Source organism: Ptychodera flava, chromosome 3 (assembly GCF_041260155.1).
Source record: "Ptychodera flava strain L36383 chromosome 3, AS_Pfla_20210202, whole genome shotgun sequence".
Taxonomy (NCBI): Eukaryota; Metazoa; Hemichordata; class Enteropneusta; family Ptychoderidae; genus Ptychodera; species Ptychodera flava.
The window spans coordinates 10,615,890-10,640,095 of record NC_091930.1 but is presented as its reverse complement, the minus strand read 5'-3'; the positions used below and the strand labels follow the sequence as shown (position 1 = coordinate 10,640,095).

General features: G+C 36.5%; 1 protein-coding gene across 18 annotated transcripts in view; it reads left to right on the top strand.

The window, feature by feature from the left end:
- The window catches only part of LOC139129534 (phospholipid transfer protein C2CD2L-like), a 78,358-nt gene that overhangs the window by 34,725 nt on the left and 19,427 nt on the right, over positions 1–24,206 (top strand). For 4 of the 18 annotated variants that reach the window (XM_070695184.1, XM_070695185.1, XM_070695182.1 and 1 more), the window contains exons 2-12: positions 436–531; positions 1,608–1,727; positions 4,370–4,474; positions 5,773–5,925; positions 9,467–9,557; positions 10,453–10,600; positions 10,881–10,945; positions 14,906–15,033; positions 15,918–16,002; positions 19,651–19,799; positions 20,623–20,699. In XM_070695184.1, coding sequence (XP_070551285.1) covers positions 436–531; positions 1,608–1,727; positions 4,370–4,474; positions 5,773–5,925; positions 9,467–9,557; positions 10,453–10,600; positions 10,881–10,945; positions 14,906–15,033; positions 15,918–16,002; positions 19,651–19,769 — 1,110 coding nt within the window. In that variant the 3' untranslated portion in view covers positions 19,770–19,799; positions 20,623–20,699. Of the gene's footprint in view, positions 1–435; positions 532–1,607; positions 1,728–2,481; positions 2,494–4,369; positions 4,475–5,772; positions 5,926–7,588; positions 7,619–9,466; positions 9,558–10,452; positions 10,601–10,880; positions 10,946–14,905; positions 15,034–15,917; positions 16,135–17,545; positions 17,576–19,650; positions 19,800–20,559; positions 20,700–23,626; positions 23,639–24,206 lie in introns of those variants that run through there. The other 14 variants (XM_070695176.1, XM_070695175.1, XM_070695177.1 and 11 more) reach the window with 10 other exon arrangements.

The following is a 24,206-nucleotide window of genomic DNA, read 5'->3' as shown; positions in this document are numbered from 1 at the left end:
GATTGCCTTCATGAGAAATGGGGCCTAGAAGGTTAATCCAGGCCATAAATATCTATTTACTGTGAGAACAGCAAGGGGGGTTTTACCAAGGACTGATAACTAATGGTCTTTTCACATCTGTCCAGGAGACTATCATTCGCCAAGGCTCCTAGCGGATCAAGTGGTATTCAGTGGCAATTAATGCCAAGGGACTTGACGTTATCTGCCTCTAGGGGGCGCTGTGCACACTCCCAGGGTGTACGACAACCGCTGCTTTGCAGCCAGGCTTTGTATTTCTGTACTGTACGAAATGCAAATGTTTATATTTACATTTGATGCAGCATTTGTGGTCTGACCTCATTTGAAATTTATCTGTAAAATACCCAGTATTTTTTTAATTTTTGGCGGCCATTTAGCATCAGCTGACAGCTTTTCTCCTTTTTCTATTTCTTTCAGAGCTCTGTTCAAGTAACCTTCGACAGAATAAAGACTGGAAGCTTACCACCAAAACTCAGTGATATCAGAACAGATGCAGGGCCTAGAAACATTCTGGTATGTGTAGTCAGTCTTTTAACCCCTTCACCACAATGGTTTAGCCCTAACTCACTGTCGTCAATGGTGACTGCGGACCTGGTTACAGCGAATTAGGGGGTGAACAGGTTCACAAATAAAAAGTAATCGTATAAAGTAACCAATAACTCCATATCAAATTACTCAGTTCTTCAAAAATCAGGATGTGTATGTAGTGTGATCTGATTCAAACCTTCGGGCAAGAAAATTCTCGTTTATATCAGCAATATACAAGAATATAATGTTTCCTTCGACAATGAAGGGGAAATACATCTCCTTGCTTTCATTGAGGTGAAGGATTACTGAGATAAAAGCGAAACAGTTTCCTTCAACAAGTATAAGCTTTTATCTTGGAGCAGCTGAATTGTCATATCCCAATACTGAGACTACCAAACAAGATTGGCACATGACGTTTTTGAGAATGAGCAGGGAAAGCAATGTCATCATTTGAATAAACGAGGAAATTTGCATATTCTTACATGCTTTGAGCACACGTCTTTGTGTTTTAACCACCTCTGTATTTGCATTTTGTAACGGGTCAGTTCTTTTTGTGTTTTATCAAATGTGGCAATTATAGATACCTATACTAGTTTTGCCCCTGGAGTTTAGAGAATATTGCTGCACAGAGTGTATGTTAGTAACATACAGTGCTGCGTCACAAAACAGTAACATTGTTACTGTTTTGTGACGCAGCACTTTTTCATTTATTAATAAAACCAAAATTACCCGCATGACACAAGTTCCGTCGTGACCAACATGATAACTAGTGTTCACCTGTTTGGTCACTGTTAATGTGCTGTTGTTTCACCCGGTCATACACAACTTGCAAGCATTAACAGTCCACTGGATAATTAATATACTTCATTGAGCAAATCGATTTGCTGAGTAAGCAGTTTCATATGTCGCTAATTTTTCATAACGCTGTGATCTGTTCCTAATGGTTTGTTTGTGTAACTGTGTAAAAATAAAATCATGGAAAGCATAGCAAAAGGAAGATACTTCATATAGGACAAAAATGTCATATCATGATGTGTTTGTCCTCATTTATGTCATTACAGACGGTGACATGCTGTTTGGATGCGTCCGATGTGGCCTTTGTCATCTTTGCAACTCAGCAGACATCAGCCAGCGTCAAACTGTCCACATGTGACATCCACGTGGCAAAGTTAGCTGGTCAGGTGAGTGTCATGTGATAGTCATGTGACTGGGCAACTTCCCCCTGGTGGAGATTTTGAACAGCACCCATACACATATAACTACACAATTTCAGCTTTTTTGATGGACTAATACTTGCAGCAGTTGTATGTAGTAAAAAGGATAGTTTTTAACGAGATCTACAATCCAATTTTTGGACTTCTTTTGTATGTATATGTAACACCATAAAATATGTACTGTACCAAAAGTGTCATCTAAGAGCATTACAAATTGGCTTAGAAGTTTTGCTGTATCCTGTGAAGTAATTTTTAAAGTCTGCAAACCAGCCCTGCAAAATTTTCCTTCTTTGTACAACTTCACAATATTAATTTTTAAGTGATCCTTTGCAGTGTCAGCTTAGACCAAGACACAAAGTGTTAGGAAAGTAGAAGATGGGAATGTATAGGATCATAGCATTGAATTGACTGCAAAACATGTCATTGAGCATTTTTCACTTCTGTAATATTTATTATTCTGCATTTTGACTTTCAACAAATGTTTTTTACGAAGAACACACACGGTAAATCTTGTATTCACCTCATTTAAAAAGCTTGCACAGAAACACATAAAGAGTTCAGTTTTTTGTTTGCTGCTTGCTGCTTGGACCCGTTTTTTCCCCCACGGACTGTTTATTTTTCTTCAGCAAGACTCATTGCTCACCCCCTCTGACATTAATTTTGCATTTTCTCACCTTATTTACTTAATATTTGCGTTTTACGCATATTCCCACGGATACAGGTCAAAATGCAGGTTTGTTTACACATCTACAAGTACTTGATTGTTTTGCACTTCATTCCTCCAGTGACTTTATTGTCATGAATTTTTGTAATCCCCATCTCATTCAGTTTGTTTTGTTATTTTTTTTCATCAGAAACTCTCTTGTCATGATCATTTTATATTTCACTTCACCCCTTGCCATTCGATTGTTTGCCCTTTCATCCCTCCATGTTCACAGTACTTCTTTCTTCACCTGCATATCGCTTGTTTGTTATTTCATTTCTCTAACACTACCGCTGTAGTTTATTATGAAGTCATGTGTTGCGGACAAAAAAAGGAAAGTGGCTTTGTTGCTGTGTGTTTTATATTAACCTCATAAGACGGCGGTCCAAATGTACCCTTATGACAGTGTGGTACTAGTAGCTGCAAAGTAATTATTTGTGTTTACAGAGTAGTATTTCATTTCTTTCTGCAAGACCTATTTTTCCTAAGTAAGCAGTCGCTTGTGGATTGTAATGTGTGTTGTATATAGTTGAAGGATCTCTGTAAGATGTACCTATTATTAAAAGTAGTTGGTGCCTTGAAAATGAAAAACTTCAACTTTTGCTCCAACCTTCTTCAAGCGAACTTTCAACCATTCTCTTTCAAAAATCGAGAACAAAAACTGGGTATGACTGTGCAAATTCTAGTACTAGAGAAACAATTAACCCAATACCTTTACCACTATTTGAAATTCAAAATGGCTGCCATCCCTGTGTTATCTCTATGGGGGAAAGTAAAAAGCATGATTTTTACAAAACTAAGCAAGTGAAAACTTTATTTTCTCCGTAAGCTTCAAATTGAGCCCCCACAAGAGAGTATTGTAAAAATTTGACAGTTGGAATATCAGTCCCCGAGGCACATTCTACCAAGGGACGTTAGTCTTTTTTAGTACCAAGTTTGATTATGTCGTTGCCTCGTTTGTGCTGATGATATCACCCTATATATGAGAAATTAATTTTCAAAACTAATACCAATAACCAATGTTGTTATGATTTTTCCTAAAATAAACTTCCATATTTAGATTTCTGATGTGACACAGAACAGATGAACCTTATAAAATCAAATTTGTGGAAGACCACTTGATTTGTGAATTCAAAATCTGAACATACTAAATCACTTCAGTTCAGTGTGGTAGTTGTTTAGTGTAACAGTTCAAAAACTGAACATACTAAATCACCTCAGTTCAGTGTGGTAGTTGTTCAGTGTAATCTCCTTAGTAGAAAAAAAACATGAATTAAGAGAGCTAGAAAATAAGTTCTTCATATTTTGAACAAAAACCTGCCTATTGTATGAAATTTTGCCATTATACTGGCAGGTAATACTTTGCTTTAACTTATCATCATACAGTGATAGTGCGGAAAGACCATTATTTCTCATTGACATTATCACAGAGACAGACATTCACATGGGTCTTCACATACATTTCCTCTCTACCACTGGCATTTCATTTACCATAAATCAAGAAATCCATCAATCTGTTGGAATCAGCTCTTTTCTGTCTTCATTTTAGGTTTCACTTAAGTTCATTGTCTTTGTTGTAACTCTGAGGGTGAAGCTTCAAATGTCATCGGAAAGATTTATTTCAGAAAAGAGGACAATTACTTTCCAACGTCAATATGAAACAAAAGTCACATTTTGATCTCATAAGTACATTTACAACTACGGTACACCGGTAGTACTTGATATTCATTCCAAATCACAGCATGCTCAATCAATGACGTTTCTATCTGTTGTATGTGAAGTAACAGCTGATACGGCCGTTTTCAGACTCAGATTCCTGCCAGATGATACTGCCAGATTCCACGCTCAGCATTTCGCTCAGTTTGTCTGTTTGTTAAATGTATTTGATTTCTGTGTCTGGTTTTAGGTGCAATGCAAAGTAGCCTGTATAACTGAAGAAGTGCAAGTCACTGCCATGTTTGATGGGAAACCAGACCTGAAACTGACCCTCAAACCTCAAAACTCTGCCATGGTAATGTATTACAGAATGGTTGAACATCATACAACGTTTGATGTCCAATGCGGGTTATAATATTTATTTTTCTGTCTAATTCTAGTTGATGTCACTGTCATCACAGTGAAAATGTAAAAATAGATATTTTCACTTGAAATTTGTGACACGCCAAAGACAGTCGAAAGTTGTACCTCTTGACCATAAAATTGTGAATACCATAATGTTAAAGCCCCAATAGCTGCAAGTTTTGATATTACTTTCATGATTTTACTTTCAAACCATGATTAGTCCATGTACCGTAGATAAACTTTCTGTTGGCTATGCATACACATATTATCAACCTCTGTTTGTGTCACTTGTTCAATTGGCCGATAAAAATCACAAAAATCACAAAACTTTTTTCAACAGATGTAAACACGGTAATATTGTGTAATGGGACTGATTTAAAAATAGAGAAGATTGGAATATTTTACTACGGAAAAATTAATGCTAAAGTTGTAGCTTTGAGGATTTTTGGGCCTATGGTATATGTTTCAGAAATAAATACATGCCCGAATAAGTGTCCTGATTCCTGGCTGCAGCGGCCAATCCTATACATGTGAGGCACTTTTGAGAAAAATGTTGCGGATGTGATCAGCACTGTGCTTAAACTTCAAGGACACACAGCTTTTATATAGCTCATGAAGAGCGAGAAGAGTAGTGTAAATTTTACAAAAAAAAAAGAGACAAGTGCAGGTAGAGAAGTGATTGAATAGGGCCAGCAGTTGTAACGTTTGATGATATTTCTTCTAATTGTTTGTAATGTCAACTACAGTATTTTGTTCTACTCCCCAAAGCATGGTGAGATACACAGTATTCAGCTTGTCAACTCAATCTGTACATGTGTAGACTGCATTATTATTTTTAACAGGTGAACTCTGGTCTGGACTGGAATTCAAATGTTAACAGTGCATTTTACAAATATAGACTCTGTGTTGACAATCAAAATACTTGGGGTGTCAACATGCTTTGGGGAGTAGGAAAAGAAGTTGCAATTGACATACAAAACAAAAATAGTGAATAAAAATCATCAACATTTATGGCTAGTAGCCCTTAAATAATATATGTTAGTATGTATGATAAAAGACATATGTACTAGTCAGACTACAAGCTGCGACAACAGTCACGTTTGCAACACTGTCAAAATTTGTCTGCATTTTGAGCAGCAGCCTCTGATGTCTATTTCTATATTTAGCAACAAACTTGAAACCGCGAACACTGCCATTATGTCAACATTTGCACTCATCATTTGAACACCAATCACTTGATTCCTCCAGGATGATCTCGTTGATTTGGTGATTGTTGAAAACATCGTCCGCGACGCCATCATGAACGCCATGACCACGTACACCATATCTGCCAAGAACTTACCGAAAGATATCATCATGTCCTCCACAAGCTATCCGACCAGCTCATCATTTCAACCCATGGTAAGTTTCTCCCTCTTTTGAATACATTTTTCCCAAAAGCCAATTTAAGGTGGAGCTGCATGTTGCCAACAGAGATTTTTTCAAAGCAATATTTATCATCAAAGATGGCAAGAAAACCCTGTATTTTTCGAAGGGCAGAGAATCTATAGTTCAGTATGGTAGCAGTAGTTTACTGGAAAGATGAAGTGGGTGTATATTTGGGGTAAAAACCTCAATTTTGGTATTAATGATAAAAATTAATTTAAGTCAAAAACAATGTTATTTTTTTAAAATGTAATACCGGTATTTCATTTGAAACAAGAGTATATGTACAAAAAATAACTATTTAATTTTGCATTATCTATTCTCATTCTAAAATGGCATAGTAGAATGACAGACACATAAATAAGTGATTAAAATCATGATTAGCAAAATTAAAGTATCTCTTATTCAAAATGTAAGGCCTTTATTGCCAAACAACATAGTCGTTTTCTTATATAGCATTTAAAGCACATTATGTGAAAATTTCAGAAAATTTCACTCTGCCAGAGTAAAATTAAATTCTTTGGAAATCTTGAAATTGGGAGAAAAAAAAGAAGCTAGGAAATCGGGTGATTTGCATTAACACTTCTTTATCACGCAACTTACGACTGCTTGGCAAGCTCAAAGGTAAACTCAACCAGTATTTTAATCTTGGGTTTATAAATTACTCAAAATTGAATGAATATTTGCAAAAGCTATTTTTGAGCAAAATATGCTCTGTTGGGTGCAGCGCCCCCTTAAAGAGTTCAACTTTTTTTTTTTAATTTCATATGTCTCTTTTTATTTGAGACAAAAATAACATAGCAATTTACAGACATTCTCATGAAAAAAATGATGTGCATAATCATACATAGTGAGGGTGGCCATCAAAGATAGCTGTCTTGGAGATGTGGCAGCCATCTTGGAGATGTAGCAGGCGACTCAGAGTTGTTGCTCTCTCTAACGTCTCAGGCCATTGCCATAGGTTGCTTGGCATAGCAGAGGAGTATGAATATTTCTGCTTCCATCAGTATTTCTACCTCTTATTTTCATCAAGTATGTTTTCTTAGAATCTTAGGCCATTCAGTTTCTGCCAATTTATGCCAAAATTAAACACATCTTTATTTCTTGATTTTTTGATAGAAAAACACATTCATTTTGTATTTTGTACCCGGGTCCGTTTCTCCCTTTTTCATCAAATGTGGGACCTCTCCTACTTAAAGTGTCACTTTTTCTTAGTGTTGTTAGCCCTATTTTTCACCAACTCAACTTTTTATCATCCTGAAATAGGGCACTTTTCAAAGATGGCAGCCATGTGATATTTGGGCCACCTGATGTTTTTTTCCGATATAAAGGCATATTTGATACAGTAAAGAAAGACTTGCAGCTGTATAGTTTAATCATGAAGAGTTGGAAATGAGTTTCTCTGGCCATTTTTTTGCTGCTCACCCCTCGTTTGATGACTAACTTTTGAGACTGAAAGTTTCCGATACATTTGTTCATCAAACATCAGTTCTGTACAGAATCATTCCCTTTGTACATTCCATATTTCTTTACACATCTGTGTTGCTAACCAAATATTGTCTAACCTTTTTGTATCTCTTCAAAACCTACAATGTTTACTTCCCTTTTTATTCAATGCTAAATGTTGTTAAATCCATAGAAAGTTGTAACACACCATCCGCTCTTGAAGGTAGGGAAAAAGTCATAAAAAAATCCCCCTTTTAAATAAACGAATATCATATGTTTTAAAATTACTTGCACTGGCCAAAATATTGATAACTTGTAATACACATAGCATGCTTGTAATAATTGTTGTTTCCTACTTGTCCAACAAGTCAGCCAGTGAAGTATTAAATTAATCGTTGTGAGCGCCCTCATGAGTTCAACATACAAGGATGAGAAATACCCTCCAATTGAAAAGCATGTTCAGTTGTTTGCTGTTTGTTTGCTCTTGTTTTCGCTGATAAAACTGGATCTCTGGATGCGCTGAAAAAAATGGGTGAAGTTATAAATTTTTTTGCTTGTCTGTTTTTGTTTCTGGTTTATCATTGTTAATTAATTTGGGGATAGGGAATAATTGGAATGATGTACGCTTTCAGAGCAAGAAAAAAACATTGAAATATTAATATTAAGTCCACTTCTATCAAGCCAGCTTGGGGCTCTTGAGATCTCTCTGGTCTTAAAATTTCATATCTGTGCTGATTTGTCAGATCTATGACCCACATAAGGATGGTAATGTCATGGTAAAATGCAAATTATGTGATATAATCCCAAGTATTGTGATTGTATGTGTAAATCTTCAATAGATATCTCTTTCTCTTTCTCTCTGAGCAATTTTTACGAGATTTACCTTCTCAATGTTGGCACTTTCCCTGAACTAGTTATCACACTTCTTGATACGCATCTGTACATAATTCATAACCACTCGTGAGTAATTATTCTTTCACTTCATGTTAGAGGGCGCTGTTCAGTTCCCTTCTCAATTTTTGTTGTGGAAGTTGACTCTCTTACCTTCTTGTCTCTCTATATAATTGCTAGGTCTGCATTGTGTATTTGAGATTGTACTTTACTTCAGTTATTGATCATGATGTGCTCTTGGGAAACTTTACAATAAATTATGTTATTCCTTATTTGAACACTTTCAAGTTTTGTCTCCATGTTGTCCTGCTGTTGAGTTGACTAATAGTACACCAAACAGTCCTGTCTTTTTCAATTCAGTGAGATACAAGTGCTGTAGATAAATAGAACTTGATATTTGTTTTCTTGAATATACATGTAGTGTGTAAGATGGCGTTTTTGCCCAAAAATTGCCATTAAATCGTAAACGTACTGTTCACTGGAAATCACTGCCCCGTTTGGCTATCAGTGTATACAGAAACTGAAAGGACCAGTAATTGTAACTTTTGATTATTTTTTCACGGTTTCTGTTTTACATGTCACCTACAATATCTTATTCTATTCCCAAAAGCATGTTGAGATACACAGTATTCAGCTTGTCAACTCAGCCCTTACATGTGTAAACTGTATTGTTACTGTTGACAAGTGAATTCTGGTCCGGACTAGAATTCAAATGTAAACAATAACAGTACACTTTACATCTATAGGTGCTGTATTTACAAGCTGGATAGCAGTGTCTAAACGTGTTTTGGGAAGTAGAAAAAGAACTTGCAATTGCCGTACAAAACAAAATAGTGAAAATTAAAGGTACTGGGCCTTTAATTACTGTGACAAAATTGATAGCAAAGAATGATAGGTCACAAAAATGTATCCTTGGTTAAATGTTATCATATATAATACTTGCATGGGAATTGATTCAAACTGTGGACCCTTGAGAAAACTAAAGTGCTCTTGAAAAAATAACTGAAGACTGAGATTCTGCCTTTTGGAGATTTCAGTTTTATAAGTAAAAATAATGACTTAAAATTACCTGACATGGAATCAGGATTTGGTATTTTTGACTGCTGGCCCACTTTTTGGTCATTGTTTCGCTGTTTATTTGTGCATTCTTTGATCGATTAAATGATATTTTTTCGGTCAGACCAACATGTCACGAAGACAACAAACCACTCTCCAGGGAGACGCGCCCTCTAAGCCACCGCGTGCCCATGACAGAAGATTATTGGTGAAAGGTGAGTCAAAATCGGGCTAGGCTTGTTTATTTTCTTGTGTAGGTATGTTGTTCTGTTTGTGTGTGAGTGTGTACTTTTCTACTATTGTTAGGTTAGTTTTGCTGTGTAGGTTTCTGTGCGTGTACTGGTAGGTAATTTCACACGAATTTCGGCGCGCAGATTTTTATTTTATGTTTATTATCAAAGCACTGTGTGACTAGAAATTGAACACATTATAAACTTTTGCTAAAATTTTCTTCAAAAGAAATTCAAGCCATGCTCTAGCTGAATCAAGAATAAAACCAAAGGCAGTCTCTATGCAAATCACCAAAAGTTTACAAGTATTTGAAATTCGAAATGTCTGCCATCCCTATGTTAACTCTTAAGTGGGAAATGTTTGATTTTTACAGCAAAAGCAAAGATCAAGAAGGTGAAAACTGGAATTTTCCACTGCCTTTGAAATATTAATAAAGCCACACAACCAGCATATCAGCAAAGTATTGTAAAAGTTTGAGAATCTGAATATCTATGGCCAAGGTGTACATCAATATTTACTGCCCTGATATGGGCTTTGCAGACCGAGGTTGTATGGCAGAAGGGCCTGAGCATGCAACGGCCTGTATGCCGTACAGCTGAGTAGAACTTTAGATCCAGAATTGGACACCCACACCCAAATGAGGGGCATCAGACTGTGAAGTGATACGTCAAAAATGCACTGATGGGCGGGCGCTTTTTCCCATAGCTTTTACACAGGCATGTGAATCTAGGGATATGATAATGTGCCTTAATGCGTCCATTGCCACTATCAGAGCATAACTGTGTCTGGTTCTTTTGTTATATACATATTTATCCCATTTTAATCCCATCTGTGAATTTTATTCTCAGTACTGACGTTCACTGAACTCTTGTTTTTCAGTAATCAAAGCCAATGGCCTAGCAGGGGGTAACGGCCTGGCCTGTGGTGACCCATACTGTACCATTGAGATGGACACACCAGTACAGAAACACAAGACAGCAACGGTCAGAAACACTGCCAATCCATTCTGGGATGAACACTTCCTATTGTAAGTATACAAACCGACCACGATGGACATATTTTGTGAAACCATTTATAAATTTTAGTGCCAAGACTGAAGAAAATTGGGCCTTTACTGAACAGTTTAACAAATCAACATAATCCTAGGGGGTCCAGTTGCTTCAAAAAAAGATATGGGAGGAACCCTTTGACTATGTGATTAGATTAAATGGTGGTTTAGATATTTTGAATAGTGTGTCAATTCTTGATTTCTGTTTATTTCACCCAATCAGCAACTTAGTAACATCTTTGTCGCCTCCTTTTCACAGTGACCTGGCTAACAACAGTGACGTAATCAAGTTTACCGTACTAGACCGAGACAAACCTCCAAATGGTAAGTCCCATATAGCCTCCCCTGAAATAAAGCACACTTTGGTGTAGTGTGTTTTTTTTTTGGATCGTGTGTTTGTTTGTTTACATTGTAATCATGGAGACAAACATTTTCAAAAAGTTGATATTTTTCTTGTCACTGAAACAAGATCGACACTTGTGTTATGGTAAGTTAAAATTGTGTCATCTAATTAACATTGTAATACAAAGTGTGATGCTTAAACAAGAAATTTTACGTGGCAGGGAATATTTTCACTAATGCTATGCTTTTCCATATGAACTGTCATCTAAAATCAAGCACAGATTATTATTTATGTGTTGAGTTTGACAGATATTAGTTCAAAAAGTATTGAATCAGCAGGTGCAAGTTTAAACATGGAAATGTGAAAACCTGCCCAACTTGACGTAATCATTCTAAAAGAAGATTTCTAGGTGTAGAGTGATATTTATGATGGAGATCTCACATATGGACTCGGCAACTTGCAGAATAGGGAATTGGTTTGCTGTGTGTTTCCAGTATTCTGCAGCAGACAGAAATTAACAGTGTTTTTGCTAAGGTTTTGAAACGTAGGTTTCACACATTCCATTAATTTAACCCTTTCACCACCATGGTTTGTCCCATATCCATTGTTTTCTATGGTAAAGTTGGACCTGTACACAGGGAACTGGGGTGAAAGGGTTAAGAATTCCAGCGCTTTATTCCCACTGTTCTGCTATGTAATTGCATTAAAAGTGGGAAACTATTATCTTGACTTGGAATCCTGATAAAATTCACTACTCTCAAGGACAGCTATTCAAATGAGAAAAAAAACAAAGTAAAATGAAGCCAATAGTTTTCTCAAAGAGTGTAATGTAATGAGGAGCTCTGTTGTGACAGATTTGCTTGTGGCTGTGTGTGAAGACATTGCATGCCAAGTGGCTTGCCTGCTGGTATTTTAAAGCAAACCATGGCTGGGTCAGGGCTGCATGCTATATCCTATCCTGCCCTGTCTGATTTTGTTTTATCCCATGAAGAATCACACTTCCCACAATGCCTCTCACCCATTGAAGTCTGTCTAGGTTTGTGTTGTTTTCCGTGTGTTTCTAACATTTGTCATTTGTGTGTTATTCAAATGACCATAAAACGGCTCAAAACTTTACACTTCCAAGATTTTTGTTCAAGTTGCGCACCAGGGATGAGTTTCAGAAAGTTAATGAGGAACTTATAGAATGAAAACGTAAATGTTGTATACTGTTAATTCGAATAAGCATTTGTCTGTTATAAGTCATATCAATACATATTTCAAAATGTGAAGATGAAATCCATATCTGATCTTATCTATCCCCAAAATTAATACCTAATAGGCTGTCCTTCATGTCAGATTAGACTTCCAAAGTAAAATCTAGAAGTTTGTTACAAAACCTTTGCATAGGTTTACAATTTATACAGTGTAGCATGAGCTTGGTGAAAGATCGCCAAAAAATACGTAGAAATATTTCATGAATTTGCTAATTTAATTTAAGATCCCCAGGGCGACAGGTAAAATATGTCCAAAAGATGATGAGCCACAAAGTGTAATTATACTCTGAGCTACATCAATTCTCTGTCAGTCTGTGCAAGGTTGTCTCATTTGTAAAATGGTAAACAATAGCAAATATCTACTTGAACACTAGAGGGAGCTATCTAGAAAATTAGCATACATGACCCTTAGGTTAAAATTTTGAAAAAAAGACCCTAGGTTACTATAACGTAGAATCTTGGAGCTGTACAATTTTCAAGCCCTCAACATTCCTTATGTCACTCATTAATCTCAAATCCTCTCCCATTCCTGTCTCTTTCCATTCTTTCTCTCTTCCCAACTGGCTTGCTAACGCTCTACAGTAGACAATTTCCTTGGGCAAGTGTCGGTTTCTGTGGACATGCTGGATAGGCTGCGAACTAAACTATACATTCGGAAACGAACCACCAATTATGGCAAGTTCCATTTCACACAAAAATCAGATGTTGTCGTGGTTTCCCTTTCAGTGTTTTGTATTCCTATTTTGTGCTTCTACTGCCTTTGTTAAACTTTATCATTATCTCTTTTTATCCTTTTTCCAATTTCCTTTTTTTTTCTTTTTTCTCGCTGTAGTTCGATAGTCATGTAACTTTATTTTGGTTTTAAGTTTAGTTTGCCTGTCATCAGTGTTTACCTATGTGTGGATAGCGCATTGAGCAGAAGTCAGCAGTTTGTTGAGCCAAAAGTGCCATACAATGACATTCACTCTTTAAATTGTCATTTGAAGTGTCTGTGTGTGTGACGAAAGTTGGTGGTTTGGAACTAGAGACAGTCATATCTGAAGCCAGTAATACCAAGTGAAGAAAACATAGTCTGTATTAACTTAAAACGGCTTGCCAGAAGTGTTTTGAAATGCGCTTTGTGCTGCTTTCCACCTTTCTTCTCACAAAGACCAATCATGTGACAGTATTGCATAAATCATTTCAAAATTTTGTCATGATCCTCAAACTTGAAGACAAACAATTGCACCAAAAAAGTGTCATGAACTTTTCTTGATGTCAACCATGTTTTGTATAAGGTATGAGTTCAGCTTTTGTAATAATCTGTCATGCCTCATACACAGTTCAAAAAGTTGTAAAATAAATTTAAAGATCAAACATTGGAGTGTTCAAATTTGGTGTCACGTGAGCCCCCTCAAAGCCTCTTCACCCTCATTTCCATCAGGAGAGGTTCAACTCCCCCATTGACAAAACCGAGGTTGGGCAAATAGGTTGGAGAGCCTCCCTCATTGACATTTCATTGACATTTCAAGTTGTGGCTCGTCTTCAGCTAGAGACATGTTTCACATGGTGTCAGGATAATGAACTAAATTTTTGATGGAAATTTGTATGCTCAAAAGTAGGCTGTCTCTCGTCCCAAAGGCCTTACACACATTTCCACACTGTTAGTTTTCACATTTTCCATAACTTTCCTCCACCAACCTTTAGTCAACAGTCCCATTGTATACTGTTATGTTGGTGCATAGTCAGGTGTTTGCACAGGGAGAGTGGTGTAAGACTACACACAAATTCTGTTGTACAGCCCACATTAAACAAATAAAATTCTCTGGCTAAGAGGATTTTGTTAGAGAGGCCATCTGTTCCAAAGTACTATGCATGTGTACAATAAAAATAGAGTTGAACAGGTTCAGATAGTTCATTAACCCTTTGAGTGCTGTACTTTTTCCCTCCAAAATTGTGGTGCAACATTTTTAACAATTTTTATGAATTTTTCCGTAATATTTTTGTTATTTTGGACCAAACAGACATCACACTTCATTTGCTACAGGTTTTCATCAAAATTTTGGCAAAAATCTGAAAAAAATTGACTGGGGTACATTTAATAAAGGCGACAAAAGTTGACTTTGGCACTCAAAGGGTTAAAGTTGTGGTAAATTCCCCTGACAAAGCAAGAACAGAAGTGTGAAGGACACAGGGAACCAAAGGCATGAAGCCATCAGTGGTTGCCAACCTGTATGATATTCTGCAAGCACTGGTGTACAACATATGTATCATATCTCAAAATGAAGGATGCATTGTATTGCTTTTGTATGAAAATGAAAAGTGTCCAATGAGTGTCCAAACTAATAATACAGTCGTTAAATCCATTGCATCCTTTGTTGGATAACGCTTTGCACTGTGTCAAAGGTCACAAGAAGGTCAGGGTGCAAAGGGTAAATGGCTTCACTCACCTCACATTTAGAACTCTTAACCTGTTCACCCAAATTCTCTTTAGACAGGTCCCCCAACAGCATCGATAGCAATGTGTTAGGGTCAAAACATGACGGTAAAAGGGTTAAACTTTTCTGCCACCTGTCAAAGAAGAGAACACACTTTACTGTCCATCCATGCCACACATGAGGAATATAGCTAATCACACCTTGAGCAAACCTTCCATGAATTTCTGCACAGAATGAAGTTCTCCTCCATCTTTCAATGCCTTCACAGATCAGTTTCTTGGCACTGCAGTGGTCTCCATGGAATCTTTGCGTACAAATCCAAGCACTCGACAGATCATCCCACTACAAGGAAGATACAGCCAAGACAAGAATATAACCGGATCTATCACCTTGGAGGTAATCTTAAACTGCTGCAATAAAGTTATCTTTTAAAGGGTAGCTTTAATATTTTATGTTTTTATTATTTTTTTTGTTTAATTAACCATAGTTTCTTTGTTCTACTCCCCAAAGCACATCCAGATATACAATATTGAGCTTGTCAAGTCAGCCTTAGCAAACTGTTGTTGTTGACGAGTGAATTAAGGTCCAGACTAGAATTCAAACATAAACAATAACAGTGCAGTTTACACAGAGACACTGTATTGTGCTAAGTAGGTGTTTCAACATGCATGAGGTGTAGAACATGAAACTGTGTAAAAACCGCTATATTGGGGGAAAAAAATCAAAAAGCTGTTTAAGAACTACCAAGTGAAGGCAGTAGAACTTTCAACAAGTTCATTCAATCATACTTTTATGACCACCTACAGAGGGCAGTATTACTTTCACTTATTTTATTTCATAAGAATGCCACTTGAGGGTGATTTTTTTTGAAATGTGCAAAAGTGAGTCCATATTTATTTGATAGAAATGTTTGTGAATAGGTCAGTTAATCAGGAGCTCAGACCTGTAAATTTGATTTTCTACTGGTCTGACAGAACTATCCATACTATTTTCACGTGTGTGATAAAGAATGTTTATTAAAGTTGAGGTAACAGGATTGACATACTGGTACTTCTGTTGTTTACTGTCCATTGTCCACCACAAACTTACTAACCGATGTTTTATCCCTTTTAGCCCTGATTTTGCATGCACTATTTTATTCAGAAGCAGCAATCTATTTTTCAATGGCAATGACTTTGCAATATAGAAGACCAGCTGTTTCTGGACCTTGAAGTGTAGATCAATGCTCTTTTTAACTGATCTGTGTCCCTCTTGCGGCCGACTTCTCTTTTCGCACACAGTTCCTGTTCATGGAGTCGGCCGAAGCCCAGGCTGTCGCCAACCAGCTCCACCCGCAGCCGTCGCCGCTCCGTTCCAAATACCAAGGTACGCCAACTAAGAAAGTAGAAACCGAAAGAACAGTCACCCCAACAGGGACTGTCATCACCACAGTAACCACCACAACGGCACGCCCAAAGTTGACAAAGGATCGGAAGATAGGTGGGCCCTCTCTCAATGGTAGGCAGAATTAATAATCCCATTCCACCACAATGCCTTCCCTGTCAACTATACTCCACTTTCTTTAGTCTGCTGTCAATTTTGTTTTTTCAGAATTTATGAAAAAGAAAAAAAAAAAATTAAAACAAATGTTTGTTTGTTCATGCTTCTTTTCTCCACTTTCTTTTTCCTTATATTTGCTCTTCACTGTACCGGTACATACAAATTGTGATTGCACACTTATGTTTGGTTTAGATGTCATTGTGATTAAATTTCTCTGGCAAAGAATATCACTCAGTCATAATGAGGAACAGTTATAACAATTTTGAAATCATTTTGCTGTGCAGCTTTTAAAACAAAATCTACAAAAATAGAACTAATTGTAATGCCCAAGAAGCAGAGTAGAACACATCACAAACCAATATGAAATGGAAAGTAATTAAATGAAGTAATTGTATGATAAGCTTTGTTCAAATAAACATGTAGAACATTTCAGAAATTTAACTATTCATAATGGGATATTCCTTCTAAAACAATACCCTAGTGCTTTCAAAAATCAGAAAGATCATCTTATTCCTATTAGCGGTAGCATTCTAACCCTTTCATCCCATGGTTTAGCCCAAACCCATCGTTATCATTGGAGAATTATGGACCTGTTTTCGGGAAATAGGGGTGATCTGGTTAATAGATGCAAAATTCATAGAAACACGCAGCAGCTGAAGGCTTGGCAGTAAACGTATCATGCTAGAAAACAGCGACCCTTTATAAGTTTGCTCCCTCTTCCCATCCAGGCAATACCAGTGGTGATCTGTTCTTTGGGTTTCCGGGTTTTTCTGTTTTAATGTATGCTAAACGGATCTTGCATGTCCCACAATGTTAACTTCACTGCCAATCACAGGGGATATGCTACTCGTGGTTTAATCCCATGGTTGCCATTTGCCTGTGATTGGTCAACACATGTATCAGCGACTTTCTAGAAATTTACGTTAATTTATACATTTCTAAGGAACTGTTTTTTGGGTGTTATTCCATAGCATCTCATTAAAACTACATGGTACTTTTTAAGAGTAAACTGTTAATTGGATGAGTTAAATAAAAAATACAGTGCCGTCTCCATCAGCATGGAAAATGTTCAGGCTGTTGATGATGGAAATGTTTTGGCATGAATGCATGTTGTTTTCAAGATAACATTGTCGTTGACTCAAAAAATGACCATAAAATATTGTTATGTTACATTAGTTTCTCAACATTTGCATGGGTTCTTATCACAAGTCTACTCACCTTTTATAATTGTGAATGTCAATTTTTTTTTCTAACCCCTTTTTTCTTTCTTCCTTCTTCCCTACCCATCAATTGTCCCGTGTTTGCGTGTTTTACAATGATCTCTCGCCTTTGACCTTTGAACTGCGCTAACACATGACCTGTACTGTAGACATAACTGATTACTTCTTCGAAGTTCCAGGCAAGCAGTTTTGTGTAGTTGTTGTTTTGTATTGTCTTGAGTGGTGTTTATTGTTCCCATTTTGTTTTGCTTTTTTCGTGTTTCATGTGAGCATCGTAACCATCACAAAATCATTTCAAAGTTTATGTGGGACCACCATAATACAACCATCTATTCCTTGTTTTTGTGTAGCAAAATCTGTTTAAACAAAGAAGCTTTGTATGTTAATATCTGAATTAGTTCTTTTAATTACAATGAGCCAATCAAATTTGTTATAGTCGCAGGTAGTTTTAAGAACCTCATAACCAGTTTCTCATTGACACAAGAAATATGTTAAATCCAGATTGGCGGATGTAATTAGTCTAGCTACACAGTACATGATCTGCTCTTAGTAATATGAAGTGAAAGGAAAAATTAACTCTAGTGAGATCGTCTAACTTGGACAGTGACCACTAAACCAAGGAGTTGATGCAAGGTAAATAAGCAATGAAAAATTTAATTTGCACCTTGATAGGTTCTCCTAGGAGTAAACTTGATTAATCAGATCTATCTCAAAGGCATGGTTGTCCATTCTTTGTTTGCCTTAAAATGAAAATTCCAGTACATTTGTCGAATAGATTAAATAGTAATTGCATAAATTGAAGTTTGAAATTGATCATAGAATTGTAAAATGTCAGTCTTATAAGCACAGGTAAACCTGATAAATATTATTCTCTTTTCAATTTCCATTTGTCTTCCTGGTGAACATCAAGTTTCAGTGTACACACTACACAGGTACACTCTTTAAAGCAGCAAATCTTCTCTTTTCCAAAATAGCTATCTTCTACAATAGAGTTGCTTGTGTTATTTTCTGTTGAACATAGCTGGTCTTTATTGTTATTTGTACAAAACTGCTCATCTAAATTTGTTTGTATTTCTTAGCAGTCCTCTGTTTTTTTTGAAAGTGCATACCAGACTAGTTCTGCCAATTTGAAATACATATAGTAACTACAGTGGAATTGTGTATCATTTGGCTTGTTCCATATATTTGTCCACCTTTCATGCAAAAAACTCATGGTTTTAAATTGCTTTTATAACTCACTCACCATGAACTGGTATTAACTATAGTCACCTAAATTAATTAAATCATGCCTGCAGACGAAAAGACAAGCTGTTGTGATATTTGCATCCTGATCACAAAGCACTTCTTGTTTTGTTTGTGAGTTGTCTGTTAAATTAGATCAGATTCTCAAATAATTGCCAAAGGGATCATAAACTCCCTGTACCACTGATGCAGGAGACAAATGCTTCCAGTGGTTACCAACATCTGTCTGTGTCCCAGCTGGCAAAATCCTGTTTGGCATAATGGTTGTGAACGAGGTTTGACCTTGATAAGGTTCATATCAATCTTGGCTAATAATAAAAGTTCCATTGTTTGCCCTTTTCATCATGCCAGCTTTTTTTTATGCAGTCATCAAATGTAAAGGGCTGTTTTGCATTATCAAAAATTGAAGATGATTTTATCAATGAAATATGAAGTAAAATGAACAAAAATGGAATTTATTACATAGGTGTAGAGTTGTGTACCTTTGGTTTAATTCTTTCGAAGTGTATAGGTATTAATTGCTCGTTGATCTTAAGCTAATTTCAATTGTACATGTAAAAACCTGTTTTCATAACCATGTTTGGTCCAACTACATTGCTTTCAATGGTACAAAAGACTGTCATGCTATGAATCAGCACATTTGAATTAAGTATTCACATGTACATTGTAGAATATTGTCAAACACACAGTCCTGCGACCATCTTGTAAATTCTCGGTAGAGAGGTCTGACTGTACGGTACCATTGACAAACGATGGAGTTACACTTAAATGTCTTTATGAACGGGTTTACATCTGTATTGTCTGTAAACTACTCACTTTTGGGAAACCATTCCATCCACATTTCATTACCATTTGTTGATGTTCAGAATGACTAATTGTATGTTAACGTACACGAATCCATTGTGTGTGTAACCTTTGACCTCTGAAAGGAGGATCACATTTATAGCCTTGCCTGAACTTTGACCTGAGAATACAAGACCAATCGTGGTTGCATGGTTCCATTCCCCAACAGAAGTTCCTGCCAGAGTAACAAAAGCAAGCATCAACGATCAGTCGCAAACTCATAGAAGCCGCTCAATTTCGCCAGCTCGCGACCGGGAATCACCAAACGAACTGAAACACCCAGTATGAACGATTCAGGCGTGTCGGCATCAGAACAAGGTACGATGCCTCAAGTGATCGTGAAAAGCTTTGAGATATATGCTCAAGTAATTGAGATCAAGTCAGGTTTGCTAGCTTGTGAAGTTTAAATGCTACACTGTTATCATAAGATCTACAACTTCGTAAACTTACCAATCTTATCATTATTCATCCAATTTAACATTTATGATCATTCAAAGCAAGACTTACCATGCAACTTTTATCAAGTCTCTGTCGATGTTTTTGAATTTGTTCAGGGGTACCTCCATTTTGTTACTTCATACTCTTTTAACTTTTATCTGTGGTGATTGAAGAGTTAGCTTTTTTGTTTCTCGTTGCTTTTTCGTTTCTCGTTATCTGGTTAGCTGCAGTGAATGTCCATGAATGTGCCACGACTTTGAAACTGTGCACTTTGGTGTTACTTTGCTGTATTCCCTAGCAACTGTTGACTACTGACACACATGCTGCCTCTAGGTGGGGCATGTCCCCTTAGCTTGCTTGTCGTTCTCTTGATCGGTGTCATGGCTCTTATTAATACCAATAAATATGCAGGGAACATGATATTGGATTTTCAGCCTCAAATTTTATGTTATACAACACTTTGCTTTGTTGTTTTATTTCATTTTGACATCTTTCAAAATACTTACTTCACTTTTGAATGGATTGCTGTTTCCTTCTACAGCGTAAGTACCTTTCTAACTCTGCTGGCCCGCATGCATCCCAGCGCCCCCTAAATTCTGACAAGAATCTTCTTTTATCGGTGTTGTCAATTTTTGAACAGAATTGTCGCTTATCAATAATACCGACGAATCAGTCGCTGACACTGCAGTCCGACATCTTACAGAGCAATCGCACCAGAGAGCACGTACGCCTACCAAAAAAAGCACCTTGATCATACAGGGAGTATCCAGGGTGAGTAATGTGCCTTTCTACCCATCATTCAATGTGAGTTCAGGTATGGGGTAAGTGTTTTTGTTCTCTGCTCTCCCCTCCACTGAGAGAGGGAAGTTAGAGGTAGAAATTCCGCTGAAGACTGTGCATCCTGACTGCTGTTCTCAAAGGCACTCTTTCTACATTCCCTCATTTATAGCAATCATTACGGTTGATTTTACTCCGACTTGGTCATTTTGAAAGGAGTGAAAGGACAAAGTAGCCATCTTTTATTTACAAAGTCATTTGTGAGCAAGCTTGTCTGATTTCAATCAAGGTAATGGCGGTTATCAGTGTAGCACTGGCTCACCTGATAGTGGCAAGTGAAGAGTGAAGAAAGGATGAGCAGACATGCTTTGATGATACACATTCCTTCATTTTTCATGCATATGTATGAACTGATTTTTAGCAAGCAGGGAAGTTAGTTTTTGCCTGTTGCCAGTGCAATTAACAGCAATGTTGTGACTGGGGCATACAGTGCATTTCACTTTAGTGCCACAACTCTGTGTATGAGACGGACACATTGCATGTACAAAACAAATTACTAGCTAGGGTATCATGACACACTTCAAAGTCAGCGACTCATTGATTAATTTGATTAAATACAGTAAACCAGCATTGGGCAGCCACTCTGTCTGGACCGAGAGATAAGCAGTTGACAACACTTGAACTACATTGTGACTCCGGTCACTGTTTTTTACAAAGTCAGCTGAGATATGAAGTACTGAAAAGGTTTTCTCATCCAAAACTAAATATAAAACCACACATTTTCTTGGTGTAGTTTTCAACTGAAACTGTAAAAACGGCTATATTGTAGATAAAATGTAATCAATTGTTTAACTCTTGACAGAGTGGCTGCCCCATTCTGGTTTACTGCCGTTAGTCAGTGAGTGATACCTAAGCTAATCGCTTGTTTTGTACAATGCGATGTGTCCGTCTCATACACTGAGTCATGGCACCAATCTAATGAAATGCACCATATGATAATATGACATATACAACTTACAAGAAATGTCAATGATGGCCACTTTGTCGAAATGCAGGAGGGACAAATTGTTGAGATGAAGAAAGGGTGAACAGATTTTCAACAAGCAGGATGTGCATAAATTACAGTCTTATATAACGGGTACAATAGATGCATCTCTTCTGCACAGTCTTTCTTCATGTAGATTGCTGTACCTTGACATATGCACAGCACTGTTTTCTAAAAAACCAAACTGGCATGTCCTGGTATGTCTGACATGAACAATGGCTTTGAGGTGTATCATCTTCTTGAAACACTACTCTAATTCATATTTGCTAACTACCTGTCTGTCAAGTAGTTTAGATTCTTGCAACTTTTCAAGAGAGTGTGTGCTTTGTAGATTAGCAGGTTTTGTAGTTGATAAGCTATATTGCTAGATGGCCTCATTACCTGTCATGTATGTAACATTTGTTGTTTGGCAGTCATTTGTATGTACTATGTTTTAGCATAAATTTAGAATAAAACATAGTCAAGGGTACTCTGTCTATGTGCAATGTTCATGAGATGTTTGCCCTAGTGATGAGAACAAACTGTTCAAAACCCTAATTCAACATTGTCATAAAATTTTGACGTAAAAACTGTGATAAAAATACATACAGATAGTGAGGCTTTATGAAATTGATGAACAAGATTAGATTGGTGCATTGCATGTGGATAAGTGTGATGTGTGTCTTCCTTTGTTGTGCACAGACTTTAGAAACATTTCCTTTCTTTGCATCTTTTCCAGATTTTAGAAAATTTTCTTTTTTAGCATCTTCTCCTTTTAACAAAATACATGCTTTTTCTCCTCAGCAAACTTTCCATAATCTGCCGATGGCACCTTGAAAAAAGAACATAGTACAAGACACATACATGATGGAGCAACATCATAAAACATAATCTTCTCAACCCTTTCTATTCAGACTAAAATTTCATCCAGATAAGACTTTCTATCATTTAATGATAAATGCATAGAGACATTCAACTAGTGTATGCCTCTTAAAATGCAGAAATCTTTCCTCCCATATGACCTTGACATGTAAATCTTCCCACCCATTTATATGATGATAGTTCTACTCATCAAAATCATATTTAAAATAAATAGTGACCATGAAAAGTTCAATTGAAAATATTTTAAAAGCAAGCAACGAACATATATAGACACTTTATTTGATGGTACTTGCCTCTCTGAAATTGCAAAACAGAATGAAAGCACAACAGTCATATATTGGTAGCTGGGTAAATATGTATTTAGTTAGCTGTCATTTCTTCAAAGTAATAGGATATGATAATAAGTTTAGTAATTTTTAATAATAATAATAATAAATTTCTGCATGTAAATCCACATAAAACAATGTCTGTGATCAGAGATGTTTTAAAACAGTTTTTAAAAAGTGACAGTAGAAAGAGCTGTGAAAAAGTCTATGAACTTGAACAAGAGATGATGATGATAATGCTCAATGAGATGTATTTTAACCCAGCAATGCCAAGTAGTGCACTGTAACATGTGAGTGTACCTGTAGTCATAGTTAACAGGTAGTTATGATATTGAAGCTGTTCAAAAGTAATTTAATTTAGTCAAACTTTCAAAAACTTTAAAGTTCAGACCTCAACAATACAGCTGTTAGCCCAAGTTGAACCCAAGTAGACTGTGGACAAAACAAGAAACAAAGCTGTTTCCCAAAAGTAGCCCAAGTTGAACCCATGTATACAATGCAGTTTCCCAAAAGTACGCTATGCGTATCCCAACCAGACTATACGTATCAATAGTGAGAAGAATGCTATGAAATGAAATGAAAGGCTTTCTTTGCTGCCGTTCAAAGTCTGTACTGCTGATCACATAGCTAATTATGTGTATTTTCTTTTGCATGGCCTTATGTTGTTCCCAATATGTTGGTATCCTTGACAACATAAGGATGAAGATAAGGTAAATTTTGTTTGCATACTTTCTTATGATTAGAAATGTTTTTTGCACAAGTTTTGCTGACAAGTCATTTATTTGTTATGCTTGGCTTTCTCTGTTTCAGTTTTAATGTTTTGTCTGTGAGTTTAACGTTGTAGTGTCAAATATATGATTTGCCATTGAAAGAGTTTAGATGCCACTTTCTAAATTTGTCTGTACCATATCCACATTGATTAAAAATTACCTGTATGTTTGCACAAATATCAATTTTGTGACAGAAAAATATAGTTTATCTGGCCTTCCATGCTGTCAAAAATAATGATTGTCCCTTCACAACTACCTATAAGTATCATGATAAACCTATTAAGTATCATGACAACAAAACTTGCTCTCATTTATTTGAAAGTCTTTCTACTTGTCATACACATAACTCACCCACGCTTTATATTATTTCAACCTACTTTCACTTTCACACAAACATTTTTCTGTGTCACTTACATGGTAACATGTACACGTATGTACCATAACGGTATGTTGTCTGTGTGTTTGAGTGTGTGCATAGATAGGCATATGCCGGTATGTCTGTGACGGC